We start from the raw sequence: 22,405 nt of genomic DNA, 5'->3' as shown, positions 1-22,405 counted from the left end.
GAAGTTATTGAGGTTATTCGGGTCTGTTCCGGATTTATTTTAGCAGTGCTGTGACTTGACCAAGTTTGAGACAGTCTAGCATCACTTCAGTCATTAGAGAGCTGTTTATAATCTTAGTCCAGAGGGGGGGGTTAGGGCGTTGTTGAGTTTTTTGCCAAGGAGGCTGGGAGGGAGTCAACAAAGCTCTTGACCCCTGTTCCATGCAAGCTTGCAAGGCATGGCAAGGACACTGGGAGACAGGTACTTTCTTCTCACCTTATTTCATGAGAAAGTACAATTTCCCAGGCTGAGTAAGTTATATATGAAATTACTCTCCAGTACTCTGTGCATATAGTTATACACAAATTTCCTCACATTTCTCAATGGAAAACATACATAATTACGGTGCACTTACCTTATGATTATTGCTAGTTATTATTTATAAAAAGATTGAAATCCAAATCAGCAAAACATTCCTCATTAATGACCCATTTTATCAATAACTTTGCAACATCTTCCATCATCCTGTATGCTGGCCCTTGACTCTCCACATGCTATATTATGTATGTAGTTCATAGAGTGCTCTATTGCACATCTCACCCTGATGCTATTCATGTTTTAATATATGGATGTTTTGTACAGTGTTCCTAAACTTGAATCTAGACTGACGTTTGTGAATCATATAATTCTTGTGCATTGTTTGTCATTTCCAAGGTGATGTAAAGTATGTGATGCCATTGCATAGAGAAACCAAATGCCTTATTTGAAATAGTTTGAAGTAGTAATTTACTGGTGGTTGAATACTAATGCTAATGTCGCTATAATTAATTTTACTACTATTTAGAAAGCCCCAGGAAGTGACAGAGGAATTTATTAATAAATTCAACGCTGCCAAGGATCCCGAGGAGCAAGAACGTTTTCTTGATCTCGCTGGGAAATTACTGATCAGATCCAAGGTAATGTAGTGGCATCCCTTTGTTATCCAATGCATGTAGCATGTTTCTTTGGTTTGGGATCATGCTAGGTAATAGAAATGTACAATAATTTCTGAGAAAGTCCTATACATTTTGGGGATAACATTGATTGTGCTCTCTGAGAGGGCCTTTTGCTGGGGCAATCTTTGTTGCTTCCTTATGTCAGTGGTTATCTTGGTGCTGCTTGAGATTGGCTAGTTTGCTTACCAGTAACTTGCACTGTCTTTTTCAAATTTCACTCATTAGCTGTGTGAGGTCAATCTTCTGAAGACCACCCGAATGAAGATATTTCTTCTTAATTCGTTTCACATATGAATAAAATGTACAAATTTTCTGTGAACGTATGTAGCCTTCTAGGAGCTCAACAAATTTTACATATGGAGACAGGACTAAATGTGATGATAAAGAATGGGATTTCAAGAGAAGAAATTGCTGTAAAGAGGTTTACATTTTCTGCATGCCCCTCGTTGGTTGCTTTAGACATTTGGAGTTTTGATCTCTGCTTTGGCTATGGTGTACTACAGAGGCTACACACACATATGCTCTGTTAAAATTGGAAGACTCTTATTTCAAAATAGCCATGAATGCCAATAGGGTAAAAGAATTATCTGTGTGCAGGAACCATGCACAGATGCACATAGTGCAGATGTCTGGTGTATTGAGCAAAGAACGTTTGTATTCCCTTCATCTTAGATATAACTAGATTACTTGTTTTTCCAAAGCCTGGGCTGAGGGACATAATCCAATTACATATAAGACATTTAAACCTTAAATCTGTAGCTTTTATTGGAAAAGAGTGATCAGAACAAAGTGTGCAACATATTGCTAACCCGGGTTTATAAATTCAGTAATGTCATTGGATCTTTATTACATATTACCCTTCTAATAGTTTGACAAAATGAAATATTTTCTGCGTGAGCTCTTTGAACATATTGCTAAAAACACACATTTATCTCTCTCTGGCATCACATGAGTTTAAGTTCTTTATTAAAAAATTGGGAATCAAAAGAGGTCCACATGAAAAATTAAAATTATGCACAATCTGTGCAATATTTAAAAATGGTACATTCAATAAGTTTAACATAAGATATCAGTTGCATTCAGGGTAGATAATTCCATGTGATCCTTGCTAGTGTATTTCCATGGCTCAGGCCCAACTGAATACTTGCACCACCTTTCCAAATCAATATGTTGCAACTTAGTTTGTCCTTGGTCATTCCTCTCCTCCATGAGAACTTGCCTGAGTCACCTCTTGCTCATTACCATGCTTCTCCTTGCCAACTTCATCTTCTCATGCCTTGCTATCTAATGAAAAAAACCTTCTATGCTTACTAATGAGGCTTTGTCCAAACCTGCAGTGGAAACAAAATACAAGCAAATCCATTCTACATTGCATGTTACATTTTAAACTTGAGTATGAACTGAACTAGTTTCTCGAGACCCACAATAGTGAACTTTAACAGTGCCCAGTGTTACAGAATACGTGCACATTTCTACATACACAATAAATGCAGCTTCTTAATACATGTATAAATTATAAAGAATTATGAAGATGTCTTTCTAGGTGCACCTGTATGAAAATTGTTGGACCTAACGTCCTAAAGGTAGCTTGGCTCAGGCCAACAGACTTTTACTCCATCATAGCGCCTTGTGTTTGCATCACACCCAGCTCACAATTTAACGCCACACCACTCAAAAAGGACACCACACCAATTAGATTTTAAGGTTATTTAAACTCTTTATCTGGTATTCTTACACCGGGATGCTCAATGCCCCCTATAAGGACAAAACGTCTCCTCAGAGTCCCGGTTCAACAGTTCATTACCTCACAATATAAATATTCCAACTCATTTCAGGATAAACATTTCATTTCAAGATAAACATTTCATTTCAGGATGAACATTTCATTTCAAGATAAACATTTCATTCCAAGATAAGCCTTTCATGTCAGGATGAACATCTCATTTCAGGATAAACATTTCATTTCAGATAAGCATTTCATTTCAGGATGACCATTTCACTTCAGGTACAATTCTGTTGATATGACTCCAGTTCCCCAACCATTTAGTTATAGTATATGGCTCTTCCTTAAGCTAGGCGATATCCTCCTGATAACTGGTGTCGCTTTCCGCTATCCCCTTGGACTGGCAGACGGCCTCTAATAGATTCTCATCACTCCTCAATCCTGGCTGATATCAAAACCTAGTCCGCCGCCCTCAGTGCCATGCAGGCACTTACCATCACCTTAATCTCTGTCTCGTGTGCAATCGGGTTTGTATACAGTTACCCACCACTTGGTCTCGGGTTCACTCTTGGCTTAAGGGTCCCCCTCTGAATGATTGCGGCTCTCGAGTGTTTTGGATTTCCCCCTCCTGCTCCCGCTGTTACATCCCGCTTACTGTCTCGTGGTGACCTTTTTCCGCCGTTCCTCCGGACCGGGAGTCAGGTGCACTCCCCCCTGGGCACACGGAGTCCACAATGCTGACAGGATGAGCTTTCCACCGAGGGGGGGGGGAAAAAAAGGGAAAAGAACGAGTCACAGGCCTCACCCCCGGATTACCTCCCCGAGGGCTACCTGTCTAGTGGGGTTCCTCCACTTCCGCAGAGGACTCTTCAGGCCCAGCGTCGACCCGATCTCCTTCGCGTCTTCTGTGAGGCGCGCCCGCAGCCACCCTACGTAGCGCGGCTTCGCTTCTTCCGTCAACAACCGGGCGGTGCCTCAGCCCCACACACGTGTTACTGGGGAGGCCGTCTCTCAGCCTGACACGCCTCCGGCTTCCGGACTACGCTCTTCCCTCAGCTGTGAGGAACGCCGCGGCTGCCCTCAGACTCGCACCACGGGATCCTGACACTTCCCCGCTGCAGCCTCTCCTCAGCTGGGTGACGCGGCGGTCACTCACAGGCCCACACCACGGAGTCCCCAGGCAATCCCTCCACCATGGGGCCGTGGCGGTGGTTACTCCGGGCCAGGATTTCTGCTGGGGGGCTGAGAATACAGGGCAGGGATCGTTCCAGACTTGATGGGAAAACCAGCCAAGTCCTCCACCATAGGCCCCGGGCCTCTCTCTCTCTTGGACAGGAACAGGGGACAGTCAATAGGCCAATTTTGTTCTAGGTAAATCCAGGCCACGACAGGGGTGGGAGCCGGGTAGGATCAGATGGCGATTTTCCCCTGGGTTCAGACCCTCAGAGATTCGGACTTCTCAGCGGTCTTTGAACAGGATGACCCCCAAAGTCTCTAGAGGTGTTCAGGGACCGGTCAGAGGGTAGGGGGTGGTATCGGCTGACTCTGGAAGATGCGCAAACCCAAAGGCCTGTCACTCCCTTATCTAGCGCAGCCACCTCCCCACACAGGTGCCTTACTCCTGACTACCTCGCAGCTCGCCCCTCATTCTAAAATGGCCGCCCTCCTGCACCTCTATTTATCACCTGGGGCCTGACTGGCCAGAGGGGCCCAGAAGGTTCCGGAACCTCCCATGGTAGTCATAGCCCAGATGCTAAGGTGACAGTTGGAACCACCATTTTAGGAATCTAACCTCCATGTTCATTTTAATTTTCTCACGAAGCACCTTGCGCCTCTTCCTCAATTAGTGAGGATGAGGCGCCCAGAACCTCTACATCAACATCCCCAACAAATGATTAGGTGGACAGAAAAAATGAGGCGGAAGAGGGAAAAAGAAGAAAATTAAAAATTAGAAATGAGGAGGAAACTGCCAAAGGGCTGACAGGTCTAACACGAGTCCCCCCCAGCTGAAAGTGGGGAGAGCTACCCAACCCCTTGGGAGTCCACTAAGGCGGAAGTACCTGGATAGACCGTCAGCATTGGCGTGGTCCACTCCTGGCCGATGTTCCACCCTAAAGTCCATTCCCTGTAAGGAGATGGACCACCTCAATAGCTTGGGATTCTCGCCCCTCATTTGCATCAGCCACCTGAGGGGCCGGTGGTCGGTCTGAACCAGGAAGTGCGAGCCAAACAGGTATGGTCGCAGCTTCTTCAGAGCCCATACCACCGCAAAAGCCTCCCTCTCAATTGCACTCCACCTCTGTTCCCGGGGGAGTAGTCTCCTAGACAGGAAAACCACCGGTTGGTCTAGACCCTCATCATTAAGTTGCGACAGCACTGCCCCGATGCCATGCTCCGACGCATCCGTTTGGACGATGAACTCCTTGGAGAAGTCAGGGGCCATGAGAACAGGCGCCGCACACATTGCCTTTTTCAAGGTGTCAAAGGCTTGTTGACACCCCTCGGTCCAGATTACCCGTCGAGGGTGCTTTTTAGAGGTGAGCTCAGTCAAGGGAGCCACGATAGTACCATATCCCTTGACAAAGCGTCGGTAGTAGCCAAGAAGGCTCGGACCTCCATCTGAGTCTTGGGGGGTTCCCAGGCCATGATGGTTTCGATCTTGGCCTGGAGGGGTTGCACCTTGCCCCGACCCACCAAGTGACCGAGGTACACTACCGACCCCTGCCCGATCTGGCACTTACTGGCCTTGATCGTCAGACCCGCCTGCTGCAAAGCCTGAAGGACAGCCTGAAGGTGACACAAATGGTCCTCCCAGCTGCGGCTGAAGACAGCGATGTCATCCAGATACGCAACCGAAAAGGCCTCCATCCCTGAGAGGACCTGGTTCACCAGCCACTGGAACGTGGCAGGGGCGTTCTTGAGCCCAAAGGGCATCACACAGAACTGGTAGTGACCCTCCGGTGTGGAGAAGGCTGACCTTTCCTTGGCTCCATCCGTCAGGGAAATCTGCCAGTACCCGGATGTAAGGTCAAAGGTACTAAGATATTGGGCAGCTCCCAACCGGTTAATGAGCTCATCCGCCCTCGGGATGGGATGAGCATCTGTCTTTGTCACAGAATTCAGTCCCCTGTAATCCACACAGAACCGGAGTTCTGGGGTAGTGCCCTGCGGGGCAGCTTTGGGTACCAGTACCACCGGACTGGACCAGGGACTGCTTGAAGGCTCAATTACTCCCAGCTCTAGCATCTTGGTGACTTCTCCATGGATGTTGGCCTTCACCTTATCCGACAGTCGGTAGGACTTGGACTTCACAGGTGGGCTGTCCCCTGTGTCCACATCATGGGTACACAGATGAGTCCTTCCCGGGATAAGCGAGAACAAGGAAGCAAACTGCTCCAAGACTTGGCGTCAGTCTCTCCGCTGTTCGGGAGTTAGAGATGGTGAGAGGATCACTCCCTCCACCGACCCATCCTTCTCTTGGGACGCAAAAAGATCAGGAAGAGGTTCACTTTCCTCTTCCTCTGACCCATCAGTCACCATCATCAAAGTGACCTCGGGTCTCTCTTGGTGAGGCTTGAGGCGGTTGACATGGAGTACCCGATGGGGCTGCCTGGGGGTCTTAAAATCCACCACATAAGTGACCTTGCCCTTCTTCTCAACCACCTCAAAGGGGCCTGACCAGCGATCCTGGAGGGCACTAAGCTCTCCAGGTTCCATCACCCACACTTTCTGGCCAGGCTCCAGCTCCACCGGGTGAGCATTTCGGTCATACCATACCTTCATGACCGTCTGGCTGGCTTCTAGGTTTTCAGAAGCTTGCTTCCACAACCTAGCCATTTGGCTACGGAAGGCCAGCATGTAGCTCACCACATCTGGGGGAAGTTTTCTGGGAGTCTTTTCCCATCCTTCCTGCACCAGGCTGAGAGGTCCACGCACAGGGTGTCCGTACAACAGCTCGAAGGGGCTGAAGCCCACTCCCTTCTGTGGTACCTCCCTGTAAGAAAACAGCAAACAAGGTAGGAGGACGTCCCATTTCCTCCGCAGGCTCTCGGGCAGACTCCTAATCATGCCCTTTAAGGTTTTGTTAAACCTTTCCACCAGACCATTGGTCTGGGGGTGATAAGGGGTGGAGAACCGGTAAGTGACTCCACACTCTTTCCACATAGCCCGCATATATTCCGACATGAAGTTGGTACCCCTGTCCGACACAACTTTCTTGGGGAATCCCATCCGGGTGAAAATTCCCATAAGAGCCCGTGCCACCGCAGGTGCAGTAATGGTCCTCAGAGGGATAGCCTCTGGGTACCGGGTGGCATGATCCACCAGAACTAGGATAAACCTGTGACCGGCAGACGTTGGTGGATCCAATGGCCCAACAATGTCGATGTCCACCCTTTCAAAGGGGGTGCCAACGACAGGCAGTGGTTCCAGGGGAGCCTTCAGCTTCACCCCTGTTTTCCCACTAGCTTGGCAGGTTACACACGTCCTACAAAAAGTATCGGATGTAATCCTCATCTGAGGCCAGTAGAAATGAGGGACAAGTCGAGCAAAGGTCTTGTCTTGTCCCAAGTGTCCTGCCAAGGGTATTTCATGAGCCAATCCCAAAAGGAAGGCTCGGTAACGCTGGGGAACTACCAAGGCCCGGGATGATCCATGCACCGGAGCCTTGGGTTCGCTATAAAGGAGACCATCTTCCCAGTATATGTGGAAGTTCCCCGAATCGTTACCCGCTGCCTGGGCTTCAGCCTGCCGCCGTAAACCCTCAAGGGTAGGGCACTCCTTCTGGGCCCGACAAAACTCTTCCCTAGTAGGTCCTCCCTCCACCTGCCAGTCTGCAGGGGTAGGTAAGCCCTCCAGGGAAGTTACATCCCCCTCAGTAGACTCCGGGACCACTCCAGTCTCCCCATCCGCTCTCGGAGGTTCTGATGCCGGGGTAGGCTTCCCCCGTCCCCGCTTACCCTTTCCGGCAGCTGGTTGGGCCTTTGTCCCAGGCTCCAACCTCTGTGAACTCCCTCTTCGGGCAGTCACGGACCGGGTGTTAGCACACGTCCACTCAGGGGTCCCCAACATTTCCATGTGGGCCCTAAACTCGACCTCCTTCCACGCCGAGTGTTCAAGGTCATTTCCCAACAGGCAGTCAACCGGCATGGCTGGGCTTATCGCAACTCGTAGAGGACCCGCAACCCCTCCCCACTCAAAGGGAATCTGGGCCACCGGATAGTGACCCTCTCGGTTGTCAGCCATCACAACCGGGTGGACTACATTGGGAACCACCTGCTCTGGGGACACCAGCTGACTCCTTACCATAGTCATGCTGGCTCCTGTGTCCCTCAGAGCCTCCACCCTCTGGGCATTGATGGTGACCCATTGCCTGTACTTTGTAGTATTCGAGGGCACCTGGGTCTTAGGAACCATCTCACAATCCCCTAAGGACACTAAGGTTAGCCCTGCCCACTCACCTCCCTTATCTAGGGGCAACTCCTCCCCGAGCACTACACTCGCCACCCCAGGGGTCTTTCCTCCAATGGGAGGGTGTGGTCTCTTGGGACACTTGGCATCCCCCTTATAGTGCCCAATCTCGCCACACTCATAACAGCGGACAACCCTAGGCTGCTGACCACGGTCAGGATAAGGGGGTTTGTGGGGGCCAACCTTAGGAGGGAATCATACTCCCTTTCCTTGTGAACTCTTTTGGGGGCCTTTAGAGAACTCCCTCTTTTTGTCTCCCCCCTCTTTCTTCTGGGGGGCACCCTGACCAGCCCCTTGAAAATTCCCTCCAGTCCCTTTTGAGGATACCCGGGTACTTGCCCAGATATCCGCCTCCTCTGCAAGCTTTCTAGGATTAGTTAGCTTGCTGTCCACCAGGTGTTGACGCAGCTCCGGAAAACTTTTCTCGAGGAGGTGCTCCTTTAAAATCAGATTATACAATCCCTCGTAGTCCTTCACCACGCTGCCCTGTACCCAGCCCTCCAAAGCCTTCTTGGCGTAGTCCAGGAAGTCTACCCAATTCTGGGTGGCAACTTCTGACTGCCCCGAAACCTCTGCCTGAATTTCTCGGGGGTCAACCCAAACTTCTTAACTAGGGCGACCTTCATGATGGGGTATTTGGTCTGGTCTGGCTGTTCCAAGGCCAACAGGGCATCCCTCCCCACCGGAGGCATATACCTGTATAGACCACCCCCCCACTGAGCTTCGGGGACCCCATGGGCTCGTAAGGAGACCTCATAGGCAGCCAGCCATTTGACAATATCATCCCCGACACCATAGCTGGCAACTACATCTTTTGGCAGGTAGGGTCTGGGCTCCCTGGGGATCTCTCTAGGTACGCTGCCACCAACGGGACTGCTGGAGGTTCCAAGCTGTAGGGCTTTGAGTTCCAACTCCTTTAAATGGAGCTCATGGAGGAACCTCCTCTCCTCCCTCTCTTTCTCCAAGCGGGCCAGATCCATTCTGAACTGCCTCTCCTCCCTCCTGTCAACTAAATCAGCAGACGACAGGCTCCCTCCCGAAGCGCTACTTCCCACTCTTGAAGGGGCACTAGGTCCTACGCCCATGTTGCCGCTCCCAGGGGGAAAAGTACTTCTGTTTCTTCTGGGATGTCCAGTCCTGGTTCCTCCTCCCGTTTCCCGCTAGGGTGGGCCATGACCCAGGCTCTCAAGCTAGTTTGGAGTTCTATTTTCTTTGCTCCCTGCTTGAAAAACACCTCCCTCTCCTGGCAGAATTCTTTTAGTTGAGTTACCGTGTATTCCTCCAGCCTACCCAACTCCAACTCCATCCTACCAGGGGGGACCCAACCCTGCAGAACAGAAGTTTACAACAGGAGAACTTTCCTCTAAAAGGGAAGTACACCACCAGATAGGACAATTTTAAAAACAAAAATTCCAATTAGGGAGGCAACCTGGAGAAAACTCCTGTAAAAAACAATCAGGCGCCAAACTGCTACTGAGTGGATGCAAGCACAGATTCAGCATCCCACCGCTGAGCACCAACTTGTTGGACCTAACGTCCTAAAGGTAGCTTGGCTCAGGCCAACAGGCTTTTACTCCATCATAGCGCCTTGTGTTTGCATCACACCCAGCTCACAATTTAACGCCACACCACTCAAAAAGGACACCACACCAATTAGATTTTAAGGTTATTTAAACTCTTTATCTGGTCTTCTTACACCGGGATGCTCAATGCCCCCTATAAGGACAAAACGTCTCCTCACAGTCCCGGTTCAACAGTTCATTACCTCACAATATAAATATTCCAACTCATTTCAGGATAAACATTTAATTTCAAGATAAACATTTCATTCCAAGATAAGCCTTTCATGTCAGGATGAATATCTCATTTCAGGATAAACATTTCATTCCAGATAAGCATTTCATTTCAGGATGAACATTTCACTTTAGGTACAATTCTGTTGATATGACTCCAGTTCCCCAACCATTTAGTTATAGTATATGGCTCTTCCTTAAGCTAGGCTATATCCTCCTGATAACTGGTGTCGCTTTCCGCTATCCCCTTGGACTGGCAGACGGCCTCTAATAGATTCTCATCACTCCTCAATCCTGGCTGATATCAAAACCTAGTCCGCCGCCCTCAGTGCCATGCAGGCACTTACCATCACCTTAATCTCTGTCTCGTGTGCAATCGGGTTTGTATACAGTTACCCACCACTTGGTCTCTGGTTCACTCTTGGCTTAAGGGTCCCCCTCTGAATGATTGCGGCTCTCGAGTGTTTTGGCTTTCCCCCTCCTGCTCCCGCTGTTACATACCGCTTACTGTCTCGTGGTGACCTTCTTCCGCCGTTCCTCCGGACCGGGAGTCAGGTGCACTCCCCCCTGGGCACACGGAGTCCACAATGCTGACAGGATGAGCTTTCCACCGAGGGGGGGGGGGGAAAGAGGGAAAAGAACGAGTCACAGGCCACACCCCCGGATTACCTCCCCAAAGGCTACCTGTCTAGTGGGGCTCCTCCGCTTCCGCAGAGGACTCTTCAGGCCCAGCGTCGACCCGATCTCCTTCGCGTCTTCTGTGAGGCGCGCCCGCAGCCACCCTACGTAGCGCGGCTTGCGGGGGCGCGGCCTTGCTTCTTCCGTCAACAACCGGGCGGTGGCTCAGCCCCACACACGTGTTACTGGGGAGGCCGCCTCTGGCTTCCGGACTACGCTCTTCCCTCAGCTGTGGGGAACGCCGCGGCTGCCCTCAGACTCGCACCACGGGATCTTGACACTTCCCTGCTGCAGCCTCTCCTCAGCTGGGTGACGGGGCGGTCACTCACAGGCCCACACCACGGAGTCCCCAGGCAATCCCTCCACCCTTGGGCCGCGGCGGTGAGTACTCCGGGCCAGGATTTCTGCTGGGGGGCTGAGAATACAGGGCAGGGATCGTTCCAGACTTGATGGGAAAACCAGCCAAGTCCTCCACCATAGGCCCCGGGCCTCTCTCTCTCTTGGACAGGAACAGGGGACAGTCAATAGGCCAATTTTGTTCTAGGTAAATCCAGGCCACGACAGGGGTGGGAGCCGGGTAGGATCAGATGGCGATTTTCCCCTGGGTTCAGACCCTCAGAGATTCGGACTTCTCAGCGGTCTTTGAACAGGATGACCCCCAAAGTCTCTAGAGGTGTTCAGGGACCGGTCAGAGGGTAGGGGGTGGTATCGGCTGACTCTGGAAGACGCGCAAACCCAAAGGCATGTCACTCTCTTATCTAGCGCAGCCACCTCCCCACACAGGTGCCTTACTCCTGACTACCTCGCAGCTCGCCACTCATTTTAAAATGGCCGCCCTCCTGCACCTCTATTTATCACCTGGGGCCTGACTGGCCAGAGGGGCCCAGAAGGTTCCGGAACCTCCCATGGTAGTCATAGCCCAGATGCTAAGGTGACAGTTGGAACCACCATTTTAGGAATCTAACCTCCATGTTCATTTTAATTTTCTCACGAAGCACCTTGCGCCTCTTCCTCAATTAGTGAGGATGAGGCGCCCAGAACCTCTACATCAACATCCCCAACAAATGATTAGGTGGACAGAAAAAATGAGGAGGAAGAGGGAAAAAGAAGAAAATTAAAAATTAAAAATGAGGAGGAAACTGCCAAAGGGCTGACAGGTCTTACATGCGTCCCCCCCAGCTGAAAGTGGGGAGAGCTACCCAACCCCTTGGGAGTCCTCTTCACTAAGGCGGAAGTACCTGGATAGACCGTCAGCATTGGCGTGGTCCACTCCTGGCCGATGTTCCACCCTAAAGTCCATTCCCTGTAGGGAGATGGACCACCTCAATAGCTTGGGATTCTCGCCCCTCATTTGCATCAGCCACCTGAGGGGCTGATGCCCCTCAGGTGGCTCTGAACCAGGAAGTGCGAGCCAAACAGGTATGGTAGCAGCTTCTTCAGAGCCCATACCACCGCAAAAGCCTCCCTCTCAATTGCACTCCACCTCTGTTCCCGGGGGAGTAGTCTCCTAGACAGGAAAACCACCGGTTGGTCTAGACCCTCATCATTAAGTTGCGACAGCACTGCCCCGATGCCATGCTCCGACGCATCCGTTTGGACGATGAACTCCTTGGAGAAGTCAGGGGCCATGAGAACAGGCGCCGCACACATTGCCTTTTTCAAGGTGTCAAAGGCTTGTTGACACCCCTCGGTCCAGATTACCCGTCGAGGGTGCTTTTAGAGGTGAGCTCAGTCAAGGGAGCCACGATAGTACCATATCCCTTGACAAAGCGTCGGTAGTAGCCAGTGAGGCCCAAGAAGGCTCGGACCTCCGTCGGAGTCTTGGGGGGTTCCCAGGCCATGATGGTTTCGATCTTGGCCTGGAGGGGTTGCACCTTGCCCCGACCCACCAAGTGACCGAGGTACACTACCGACCCCTGCCCGATCTGGCACTTACTGGCCTTGATCGTCAGACCCGCCTGCTGCAAAGCCTGAAGGACAGCCTGAAAGTGACACAAATGGTCCTCCCAGCTGCGGCTGAAGACAGCGATGTCATCCAGGTACGCAACCGAAAAGGCCTCCATCCCCGAGAGGACCTGGTTCACCAGCCACTGGAACGTGGCAGGGGCGTTCTTGAGCCCAAAGGGCATCACACAGAACTGGTAGTGACCCTCCGGTGTGGAGAAGGCTGACCTTTCCTTGGCTCCATCCGTCAGGGAAATCTGCCAGTACCCGGATGTAAGGTCAAAGGTACTAAGATATTGGGCAGCTCCCAACCGGTCAATGAGCTCATCCGCCCTCGGGATGGGATGAACATCTGTCTTTGTCACAGAATTCAGTCCCCTGTAATCCACACAGAACCGGAGTTCTGGGGTAGTGCTCTGCGGGGCAGCTTTGGGTACCAGTACCACCGGACTGGACCAGGGACTGCTTGAAGGCTCAATTACTCCCAGCCCTAGCATCTTGGTGACTTCTCCATGGATGCTGGCCTTCACCTTATCCGACAGTCGGTAGGACTTGGACTTCACAGGTGGGCTGTCCCCTGTGTCCACATCATGGGTACACAGATGAGTCCTTCCCGGGATAAGCGAGAACAAGGAAGCAAACTGCTCCAAGACTTGGCGTCAGTCTCTCCGCTGTTTGGGAGTTAGAGATGGTGAGAGGATCACTCCCTCCACCGACCCATCCTTCTCTTGGGATGCAAAAAGATCAGGAAGAGGTTCACTTTCCTCTTCCTCTGACCCATCAGTCACCATCATCAAAGTGACCTCGGGTCTCTCTTGGTGAGGCTTGAGGCGGTTGACATGGAGTACCCGATGGGGCTGCCTGGGGGTCTTAAGATCCACCACCTAGGTGACCTTGCCCTTCTTCTCAACCACCTCAAAGGGGCCTGACCAGCGATCCTGGAGGGCACTAAGCTCTCCAGGTTCCATCACCCACACTTTCTGGCCAGGCTCCAGCTCCACCGGGTGAGCATTTCGGTCATACCATACCTTCATGACCGTCTGGCTGGCTTCTAGGTTTTCAGAAGCTTGCTTCCACAACCTAGCCATTTGGCTACGGAAGGCCAGCATGTAGCTCACCACATCTGGGGGAAGTTTTCTGGGAGTCTTTTTCCATCCATCCTTCACCAGGCTGAGAGGTCCACGCACAGGGTGTCCGTACAAAAGCTCGAAGGGGCTGAAGCCCACTCCCTTCTGTGGTACCTCCCTGTAAGAAAACAGCAAACAAGGTAGGAGGACGTCCCATTTTCTCCGCAGGCTCTCGGGCAGACTCCTGATCATGCCCTTTAAGGTTTTGTTAAACCTTTCCACCAGACCATTGGTCTGGGGGTGATAAGGGGTGGAGAACCGGTAAGTGACTCCACACTCTTTCCACATAGCCCGCATATATGCCGACATGAAGTTGGTACCCCTGTCCGACACAACTTCCTTGGGGAATCCCATCCGGGTGAAAATTCCTATAAGAGCCCGTGCCACCGCAGGTGCAGTAATGGTCCTCAGAGGGATAGCCTCTGGGTACCGGGTGGCATGATCCACCAGAACTAGGATAAACCTGTGACCGGCAGACGTTGGTGGATCCAATGGCCCAACAATGTCGATGTCCACCCTTTCAAAGGGGGTGCCAACGACAGGCAGTGGTTCCAGGGGAGCCTTCAGCTTCACCCCTGTTTTCCCACTAGCTTGGCAGGTTACACACGTCCTACAAAAAGTATCGGACGTAATCCTCATCTGAGGCCAGTAGAAATGAGGGACAAGTCGAGCAAAGGTCTTGTCTTGTCCCAAGTGTCCTGCCAAGGGTATTTCATGAGCCAATCCCAAAAGGAAGGCTCGGTAACGCTGGGGAACTACCAAGGCCCGGGATGATCCATGCACCGGAGCCTTGGGTTCGCTATAAAGGAGACCATCTTCCCAGTATATGTGGAAGTTCCCCGAATCGTTACCCGCTGCCTGGGCTTCAGCCTGCCGCCGTAAACCCTCAAGGGTAGGGCACTCCTTCTGGGCCCGACAAAACTCTTCCCTAGTAGGTCCTCCCTCCACCTGCCAGTCTGCAGGGATAGGTAAGCCCTCCAGGGAAGTTACATCCCCCTCCGTAGACTCCAGGACCACTCCAGTCGCCCCATCCACCCTCGGAGGTTCTGATGCCGGGGTAGGCTTCCCCCGTCCCCGCTTACCCTTTCCGGCTGCTGGTTGGGCCTTTGTCCCAGGCTCCAACCTCTGTGAACTCCCTCTTCGGGCAGTCACGGACCGGGTGTTAGCACACGTCCACTCAGGGGTCCCCAACATTTCCATGTGGGCCCTGAACTCGACTTCCTTCCACGCCGAGTGTTCAAGGTCATTTCCCAACAGGCAGTCAACCGGCATGGCAGGGCTTATCGCAACTCGTAGAGGACCCGCAACCCCTCCCCACTCAAAGGGAATCTGGGCCACCGGATAGTGACCCTCTCGGTTGTCAGCCATCACAACCGGGTGGACTACATTGGGAACCACCTGCTCTGGGGACACCAGCTGACTCCTTACCATAGTCATGCTGGCTCCTGTGTCCCTCAGAGCCTCCACCCTCTGGGCATTGATGGTGACCCATTGCCTGTACTTAGTAGTATTCGAGGGCACCTGGGTCTTAGGAACCATCTCACAATCCCCTAAGGACACTAAGGTTAGCCCTGCCCACTCACCTCCCTTATCTAGGGGCAACTCCTCCCCGAGCACTACACTCGCCACCCCAGGGGTCTTTCCTCCAATGGGAGGGTGTGGTCTCTTGGGACACTTGGCATCCCCCTTATAGTGCCCAATCTCGCCACACTCATAACAGCGGACAACCCTAGGCTGCTGACCACGGTCAGGATAAGGGGGTTTGTGGGGGCCAACCTTAGGAGGGAATCCTACTCCCTTTCCTTGAGAACTCTTTTGGGGGCCTTTAGAGAACTCCCTCTTTTTGTCTCCCCCCTCTTTCTTCTGGGGGGCGCCCTGACCAGCCCCTTGAAAATTCCCTCCAGTCCCTTTTGAGGATACCCGGGTACTTGCCCAGATATCCGCCTCCTCTGCAAGCTTCCTAGGATTAGTTAGCTTGCTGTCCACCAGGTGTTGACGCAGCTCCGGAAAACTTTTCTCGAGGAGGTGCTCCTTTAAAATTAGATTATACAATCCCTCGTAGTCCTTTACCTTGCTGCCCTGTACCCAGCCCTCCAAAGCCTTCTTGGCGTAGTCCAGGAAGTCTACCCAATTCTGGGTGGTCAACTTCTGACTGCCCCGAAACCTCTGCCTGAATTTCTCGGGGGTCAACCCAAACTTCTTAACTAGGGCGACCTTCATGATGGGGTATTTGGTCTGGTCTGGCTGTTCCAAGGCCAACAGGGCATCCCTCCCCACCGGAGGCATATACCTTTATAGACCACCCCCCCACTGAGCTTCGGGGACCCCATGGGCTCGTAAGGAGACCTCATAGGCAGCCAGCCATTTGACAATATCATCCCCAAAACCATAGCTGGCGACTACATCTTTTGGCAGGTAGGGTCTGGGCTCCCTGGGGATCTCTCTAGGTACGCTGCCACCAATGGGACTGCTGGGGGTTCCAAGCTGTAGGGCTTTGAGTTCCAACTCCTTTAAATGGAGCTCATGGAGGAACCTCCTCTCCTCCCTCTCTTTCTCCAAGCGGGCCAGATCCATTCAGAACTGCCTCTCCTCCCTCCTGTCAACTAAATCAGCAGACGACAGGCTCCCTCCCGAAGCGCTACTTCCCACTCTTGAAGGGGCACTAGGTCCTACGCCCATGTTGCCGCTCCCAGGGGGGAAAAGTACTTCTGTTTCTTCTGGGATGTCCAGTCCTGGTTCCTCCTCCCGTTTCCCGCTAGGGTGGGCCATGACCCAGGCTCTCAAGCTAGTTTGGAGTTCTATTTTCTTTGCTCCCTGCTTGAAAAACACCTCCCTCTCCTGGCAGAATTCTTTTAGTTGAGTTACCGTGTATTCCTCCAGCCTACCCAACTCCAACTCCATCCTACCAGGGGGGACCCAACCCTGCAGAACAGAAGTTTACAACAGGAGAACTTTCCTCTAAAAGGGAAGTACACCACCAGATAGGACAATTTTAAAAACAAAAATTCCAATTAGGGAGGCAACCTGGAGAAAACTCCTGTAAAAAACAATCAGGTGTAGGTTGTGGCGCGCGCCAAACTGCTACTGAGTGGATGCAAGCACAGATTCAGCATCCCACCGCTGAGCACCAACTTGTTGGACCTAACGTCCTAAAGGTAGCTTGGCTTAGGCCAACAGGCTTTTACTCCATCATAGCGCCTTGTGTTTGCATCACACCCAGCTCACAATTTAACGCCACACCACTCAAAAAGGACACCACACCAATTAGATTTTAAGGTTATTTAAACTCTTTATCTGGTCTTCTTACACCGGGATGCTCAATGCCCCCTATAAGGACAAAACGTCTCCTCAGAGTCCCGGTTCAACAGTTCATTACCTCACAATATAAATATTCCAACTCATTTCAGGATAAACATTTCATTTCAAGATAAACATTTCATTTCAGGATGAACATTTCATTTCAAGATAAACATTTCATTCCAAGATAAGCCTTTCATGTCAGGATGAACATCTCATTTCAGGATAAACATTTCATTTCAGATAAGCATTTCATTTCAGGATGAACATTTCACTTCAGGTACAATTCTGTTGATATGACCCCAGTTCCCCAACCATTTAGTTATAGTATATGGCTCTTCCTTAAGCTAGGCGATATCCTCCTGATAACTGGTGTCGCTTTCCGCTATCCCCTTGGACTGGCAGACGGCCTCTAATAGATTCTCATCACTCCTCAATCCTGGCTGATATCAAAACCTAGTCCGCCGCCCTCAGTGCCATGCAGGCACTTACCATTACCTTAATCTCTGTCTCGTGTGCAATCGGGTTTGTATACAGTTACCCACCACTTGGTCTCGGGTTCACTCTTGGCTTAAGGGTCCCCCTCTGAATGATTGCGGCTCTCGAGTGTTTTGGCTTTCCCCCTCCTGCTCCCGCTGTTACATCCTGCATACTGTCTCGTGGTGACCTTCTTCCGCCGTTCCTCCGGACCGGGAGTCAGGTGCACTCCCCCCTGGGCACACGGAGTCCACAATGCTGACAGGATGAGCTTTCCAACGAGGGGGGGGGGGAAGAAGGGAAAAGAACGAGTCACAGGCCACCCCCCCGGATTACCTCCCCGAGGGCTACCTGTCTAGTGGGGCTCCTCCGCTTCCGCAGAGGACTCTTCAGGCCCAGCGTCGACCCGATCTCCTTCGCGTCTTCTGTGAGGCGCGCCCGCAGCCACCCTACGTAGCGCGGCTTGCGGGGGCGCGGCCTCGCTTCTTCCGTCAACAACCGGGCGGTGCCTCAGCCCCACACACGTGTTACTGGGGAGGCCGTCTCTCAGCCTGACACGCCTCCGGCTTCCGGACTACGCTCTTCCCTCAGCTGTGGGGAACGCCGCGGCTGCCCTCAGACTCGCACCACGGGATCCTGACACTTCCCCGCTGCAGCCTCTCCTCAGCTGGGTGACGCAGCGGTCACTCACAGGCCCACACCACGGAGTCCCCAGGCAATCCCTCCACCCTGGGGCCGCGGCGGTGAGTACTCCGGGCCATTATTTCTGCTGGGGGGCTGAGAATACAGGGCAGGGATCGTTCCAGACTTGAGGGGAAAACCAGCCAAGTCCTCCACCATAGGCCCCGGGCCTCTCTCTCTCTTGGACAGGAACAGGGGACAGTCAATAGGCCAATTTTGTTCTAGGTAAATCCAGGCCACGACGGGTGGGAGCCGGGTAGGATCAGATGGCGATTTTCCCCTGGGTTCAGACCCTCAGAGATTCGGACTTCTCAGCGGTCTTTGAACAGGATGACCCCCAAAGTCTCTAGAGGTGTTCAGGGACCAGTCAGAGGGTAGGGGGTGGTATCGGCTGACTCTGGAAGACGCGCAAACCCAAAGGCCCGTCACTCCCGTATCTAGCGCAGCCACCTCCCCACACAGGTGCCTTACTCCTGACTACCTCGCAGCTCGCCCCTCATTCTAAAATGGCCGCCCTCCTGCACCTCTATTTATCACCTGGGGCCTGACTGGCCAGAGGGGCCCAGAAGGTTCCGGAACCTCCCATGGTAGTCATAGCCCAGATGCTAAGGTGACAGTTGGAACCACCATTTTAGAAATCTAACCTCCATGTTCATTTTAATTTTCTCACGAAGCACCTTGCGCCTCTTCCTCAATTAGTGAGGATGAGGCGCCCAGAACCTCTACATCAACATCCCCAACAAATGATTAGGTGGACAGAAAAAATGAGGAAGAAGAGGGAAAAAGAAGAAAATTAAAAATTAAAAATGAGGAGGAAACTGCCAAAGGGCTGACAGGTCTAACAAAAATAATACTTGTTACATGTATAAATGTTTAAACATTAGTTTACACAAACACATTCTAATTTATTAACATCACAATGGGACACATTTTATGTTAACTTCTCCAGTCACTTAAATATATAAATGTTACATAAACCTTTATTAATCACGTTGTATACACAAATTGTTCATGTGGAGTACTTTGAATATGCAACACTCCATTCTTCTCAGTAACATTAATCACAGAATATATGCGCGTGCTGACTACTCATGATGCACTCCTATGATATCTCATATGGGATCAAGATAAAACTTCCCCAATCCCCCCTCTGATGATGAATCTCTTAATCTTATCTCTTGATTTTATCAGATTAATCAAGTTAAACCTTTGTGGTGTCAATCGCTTTTCTCTTGGACTCCTCCAAATGCATCAACTCATTATAATATTCGTTCTGTTTCCTTTCTAGCTTCAAGTCTTCCCTTTTTCGAGAGACCCCTTTCTTCGCCTTGTGTCTCCTGTACACCTTCGCACCCACACAATCAAGATTACTGCACAAAGAGCAAATAATCAACAACAGCCTCAAAATGGAGCCAACTATACCACTTCCCAAATCTGCAGACCATCTGCCTACGGCACTGAATCCATGTCCAAATGAATCCCAAACACATTCAGCTGTCAATTTACTCACTTCGTTATGTAAGTCAGTAATATTCTTTATGAACTTCTGTAGGCCCTTACTTTTGTCTGGGAAGTGAGTGCAACACTGTTGGACTTTCAACATCTGACAGACTCTGCCCTCTTTGCGAGCAGAATGTCTAATGCAAAATGGTTAGGCAAAACCATAACCCTATTAGCAACCATCTCCGTATTTTTTTTTTTTTTTTTATTGGTATTTCAATAAAATACAACTCGAACACAGACAGAAACAGTGTGGTCACAGTACAACAGCATCCGTCATCCACTCGTATAGTTACAGTTCTTATTCCAAGGTCCGCCCGGCCCCCCACACCCCAGAGCATTTAGGATATACATTCAATTTATCTGATGCAATTGCAGGTATTGGGTTAGGTATGTCCAGTAGTCTCGTGGCTTCGACCCAGTGGGGAGTTCTTCTTCATAGGTCTTTAGGGTGTCCCTACAGTATGTTAGGTCCGTGATCCAGTCTTTAAGTTTCGGGATTTTCCTGCCACTCCAGCATAGCGAGACTCTCCGTTTGGCCATGAGCAGTGCAATCACGCAAAACTTGCGCTTTAAGGCCTTCACCCCGGGTAGGAGACCCAACAAACAGGTTCTAATACTGCAACTCACTTCACAGCCCACCATCGCCCCCAACAGCTGCACCACCTGCGTCCAGTATTCCATAACCGCCCCACAAGACCATGCGAGATGGACAAAGTCCGCCCCCTCCACATTACCTAGAATCGGCTCGTAAACCGTACCTGTGCAGCCTAGTAGGTGTATAATATGCTTGGTGTAAGTATTTGAAATGGAGGATGCGTAAGTTGCCATTTGGCGTCAACATGCCTGTTAATGTACATGCCACACCCCATTCTTCCTCATTCAAGGGATCCTCCAGACATCCATTCCACTTCTCCATGGATTTACTTGTGTTTGCCGCTATATCGGCTTGTAATTTTGTGTAGAGCGTGGATACTAAATGTTTGGCCGAGGGCGTGGTTATCAGCCATTGCAGGGTATCCAATACCGGCGGTTCCGCCGGAAACGTTGGATATAGTCGGCTCACGGCCTTTTGTAGGCGTTGATAGTTGAATTGGAACAACGCTGTCTTGTTACTAATGAAAGTCAGACTGTCAAGTGTCTTGAAAAGTCCATCCTCATAAAGGTCCCCCATCGTGTCTATACCGACCTGACGCAGCAGTCCCATCCCCACCTCCTCCTGGGTAACCGAGATCTCCGGATGCCACTGGAGCCGGAGCGCCGGGGCATAGAGCGGCAGCTTGTTAGCCTTCCTGCCCATGGCACGCCAGGCTTTGTTCGTGGCATCTACCGGGTTAATGTCGTTCTTGTGCAAGGGAGGCCTACGATGGGTGATAACCGCCTCCAGTGGGATCGGGGAGGCGTCCCCTTCCTCAATTGCTGTGTGGGTGAGAAATGGGACTTTGTGATACCAGAAGTGGGCATATTGCGCTTGCGCACATAGGTAGTAGAGCAAGAAGTCTGGGACTCCGAACCCCCCCTGGCTATAAGGTAGGGTAAGCGTCTGCATCTCAACCCTGGCCGTTTTCCCTGCCCATATGAGCTGTAGTACCATCGAGTTAATACGTCGGAACACCTCTGCTGGGTGGTGGATTGGAATGTTATTGAATAGATATAGTAGTTTGGGAAGCACTACCATTTTGACTATGGCAATGCGGTCCGCTAAAGATAGCGGCAGTTGAATCCATCTTCGTACTTTTCCTTCCAAAGCATCTATCGCCCTCCCATAGTTAGACCTAATCACAATTTCAGGGTCGCGGTGGTACCACACTCCCAGATATTTTACCGGTTTGGTGATCCACTCCAGCGGGTAGTCCATGGGGTGCGGCAGCGTTCCGTCCGTTAAAGGTATGATCAGAGACTTGGCCCAGTTTATAGTGATACCCGAGTGGTGCGCAAATTTGATATATTCCCGCAGGAGCGGGTTCAGATTGTCCCCTGGGTCCCTCACATATAACAACATATCGTCAGCATACAATGATATGTGCAGAGGCCTTTGCGGGAATTGCAGCGCTGAGTAGTGATGTCCCTGCCGAATCTTGCATGCCAGTGGCTCTAGCGCTATTGCGAATAAGAGAGGGGACAGTGGACATCCCTGCCGCGTCCCCCTTTGTATGGCAATGGGCTCCGAAATATATTTATTTACGCGAACTCGTGCCACCGGCGCGTCATACAAAAGGTGTATCCACTGGAGGAACATAGGTGGGAAGCCCATCCTCCGCAGTACTATATTTAGATACGGCCACTCCAGCGAATCAAAGGCTTTGGCCGCGTCTAAAAAGACCGCCGCAGCCTTAGTCGCGGGGGTTAGATAGTGCGATAGGGCGAACAGGGTTCGCGTATTATGTGCTGTGGATCGCGAGGGAATGAACCCAGATTGATCAGGCAAGATCAGCTTAGGCATCAGAGGGTTCAGCCGGACCGCGAGCAGCTTAGCCAATATCTTATTGTCCACATTTATGAGGGACAAGGGTCTGTACGAATCACAGATCTCCGGGTCTTTTTGCGGCTTAAGCAGTGCCAGTAGCAGCGCTTCCCGCAAGGTCGGTGGCAGACTCTGCTGTTCATGGGCATTGCCATACATCTCCACCAGACGAGGGGCCAGCTGATCCACAAACGCCTTATAAAACTCGCCGGTAAACCCATCCGGTCCCGGGGCCTTGCCATTCGGCAGCGATTTGATCACGTCTGTGACCTCCTCCA

At 51.3% G+C, this 22,405-nt stretch overlaps 1 protein-coding gene across 1 annotated transcript in view; it reads left to right on the top strand.

Annotated features, from left to right (window-relative positions):
• Positions 1 to 22,405, top strand: part of TMEM232 (transmembrane protein 232) — a 684,788-nt gene that overhangs the window by 93,387 nt on the left and 568,996 nt on the right. Inside the window, exon 3 of the mRNA XM_085640765.1 lies at positions 824 to 935. Within this exon, the coding sequence (XP_085496891.1) occupies positions 824 to 935 (112 nt within the window). The remainder of the gene's footprint in view (positions 1 to 823; positions 936 to 22,405) is intronic.

Source organism: Triturus cristatus, chromosome 2_1 (genome assembly GCF_964204655.1).
Source record: "Triturus cristatus chromosome 2_1, aTriCri1.1, whole genome shotgun sequence".
Lineage (NCBI taxonomy): Eukaryota > Metazoa > Chordata > Amphibia > Caudata > Salamandridae > Triturus > Triturus cristatus.
Note: the sequence above shows the minus strand (reverse complement) of the source record. Positions and strands in the feature narration are given on the sequence as shown.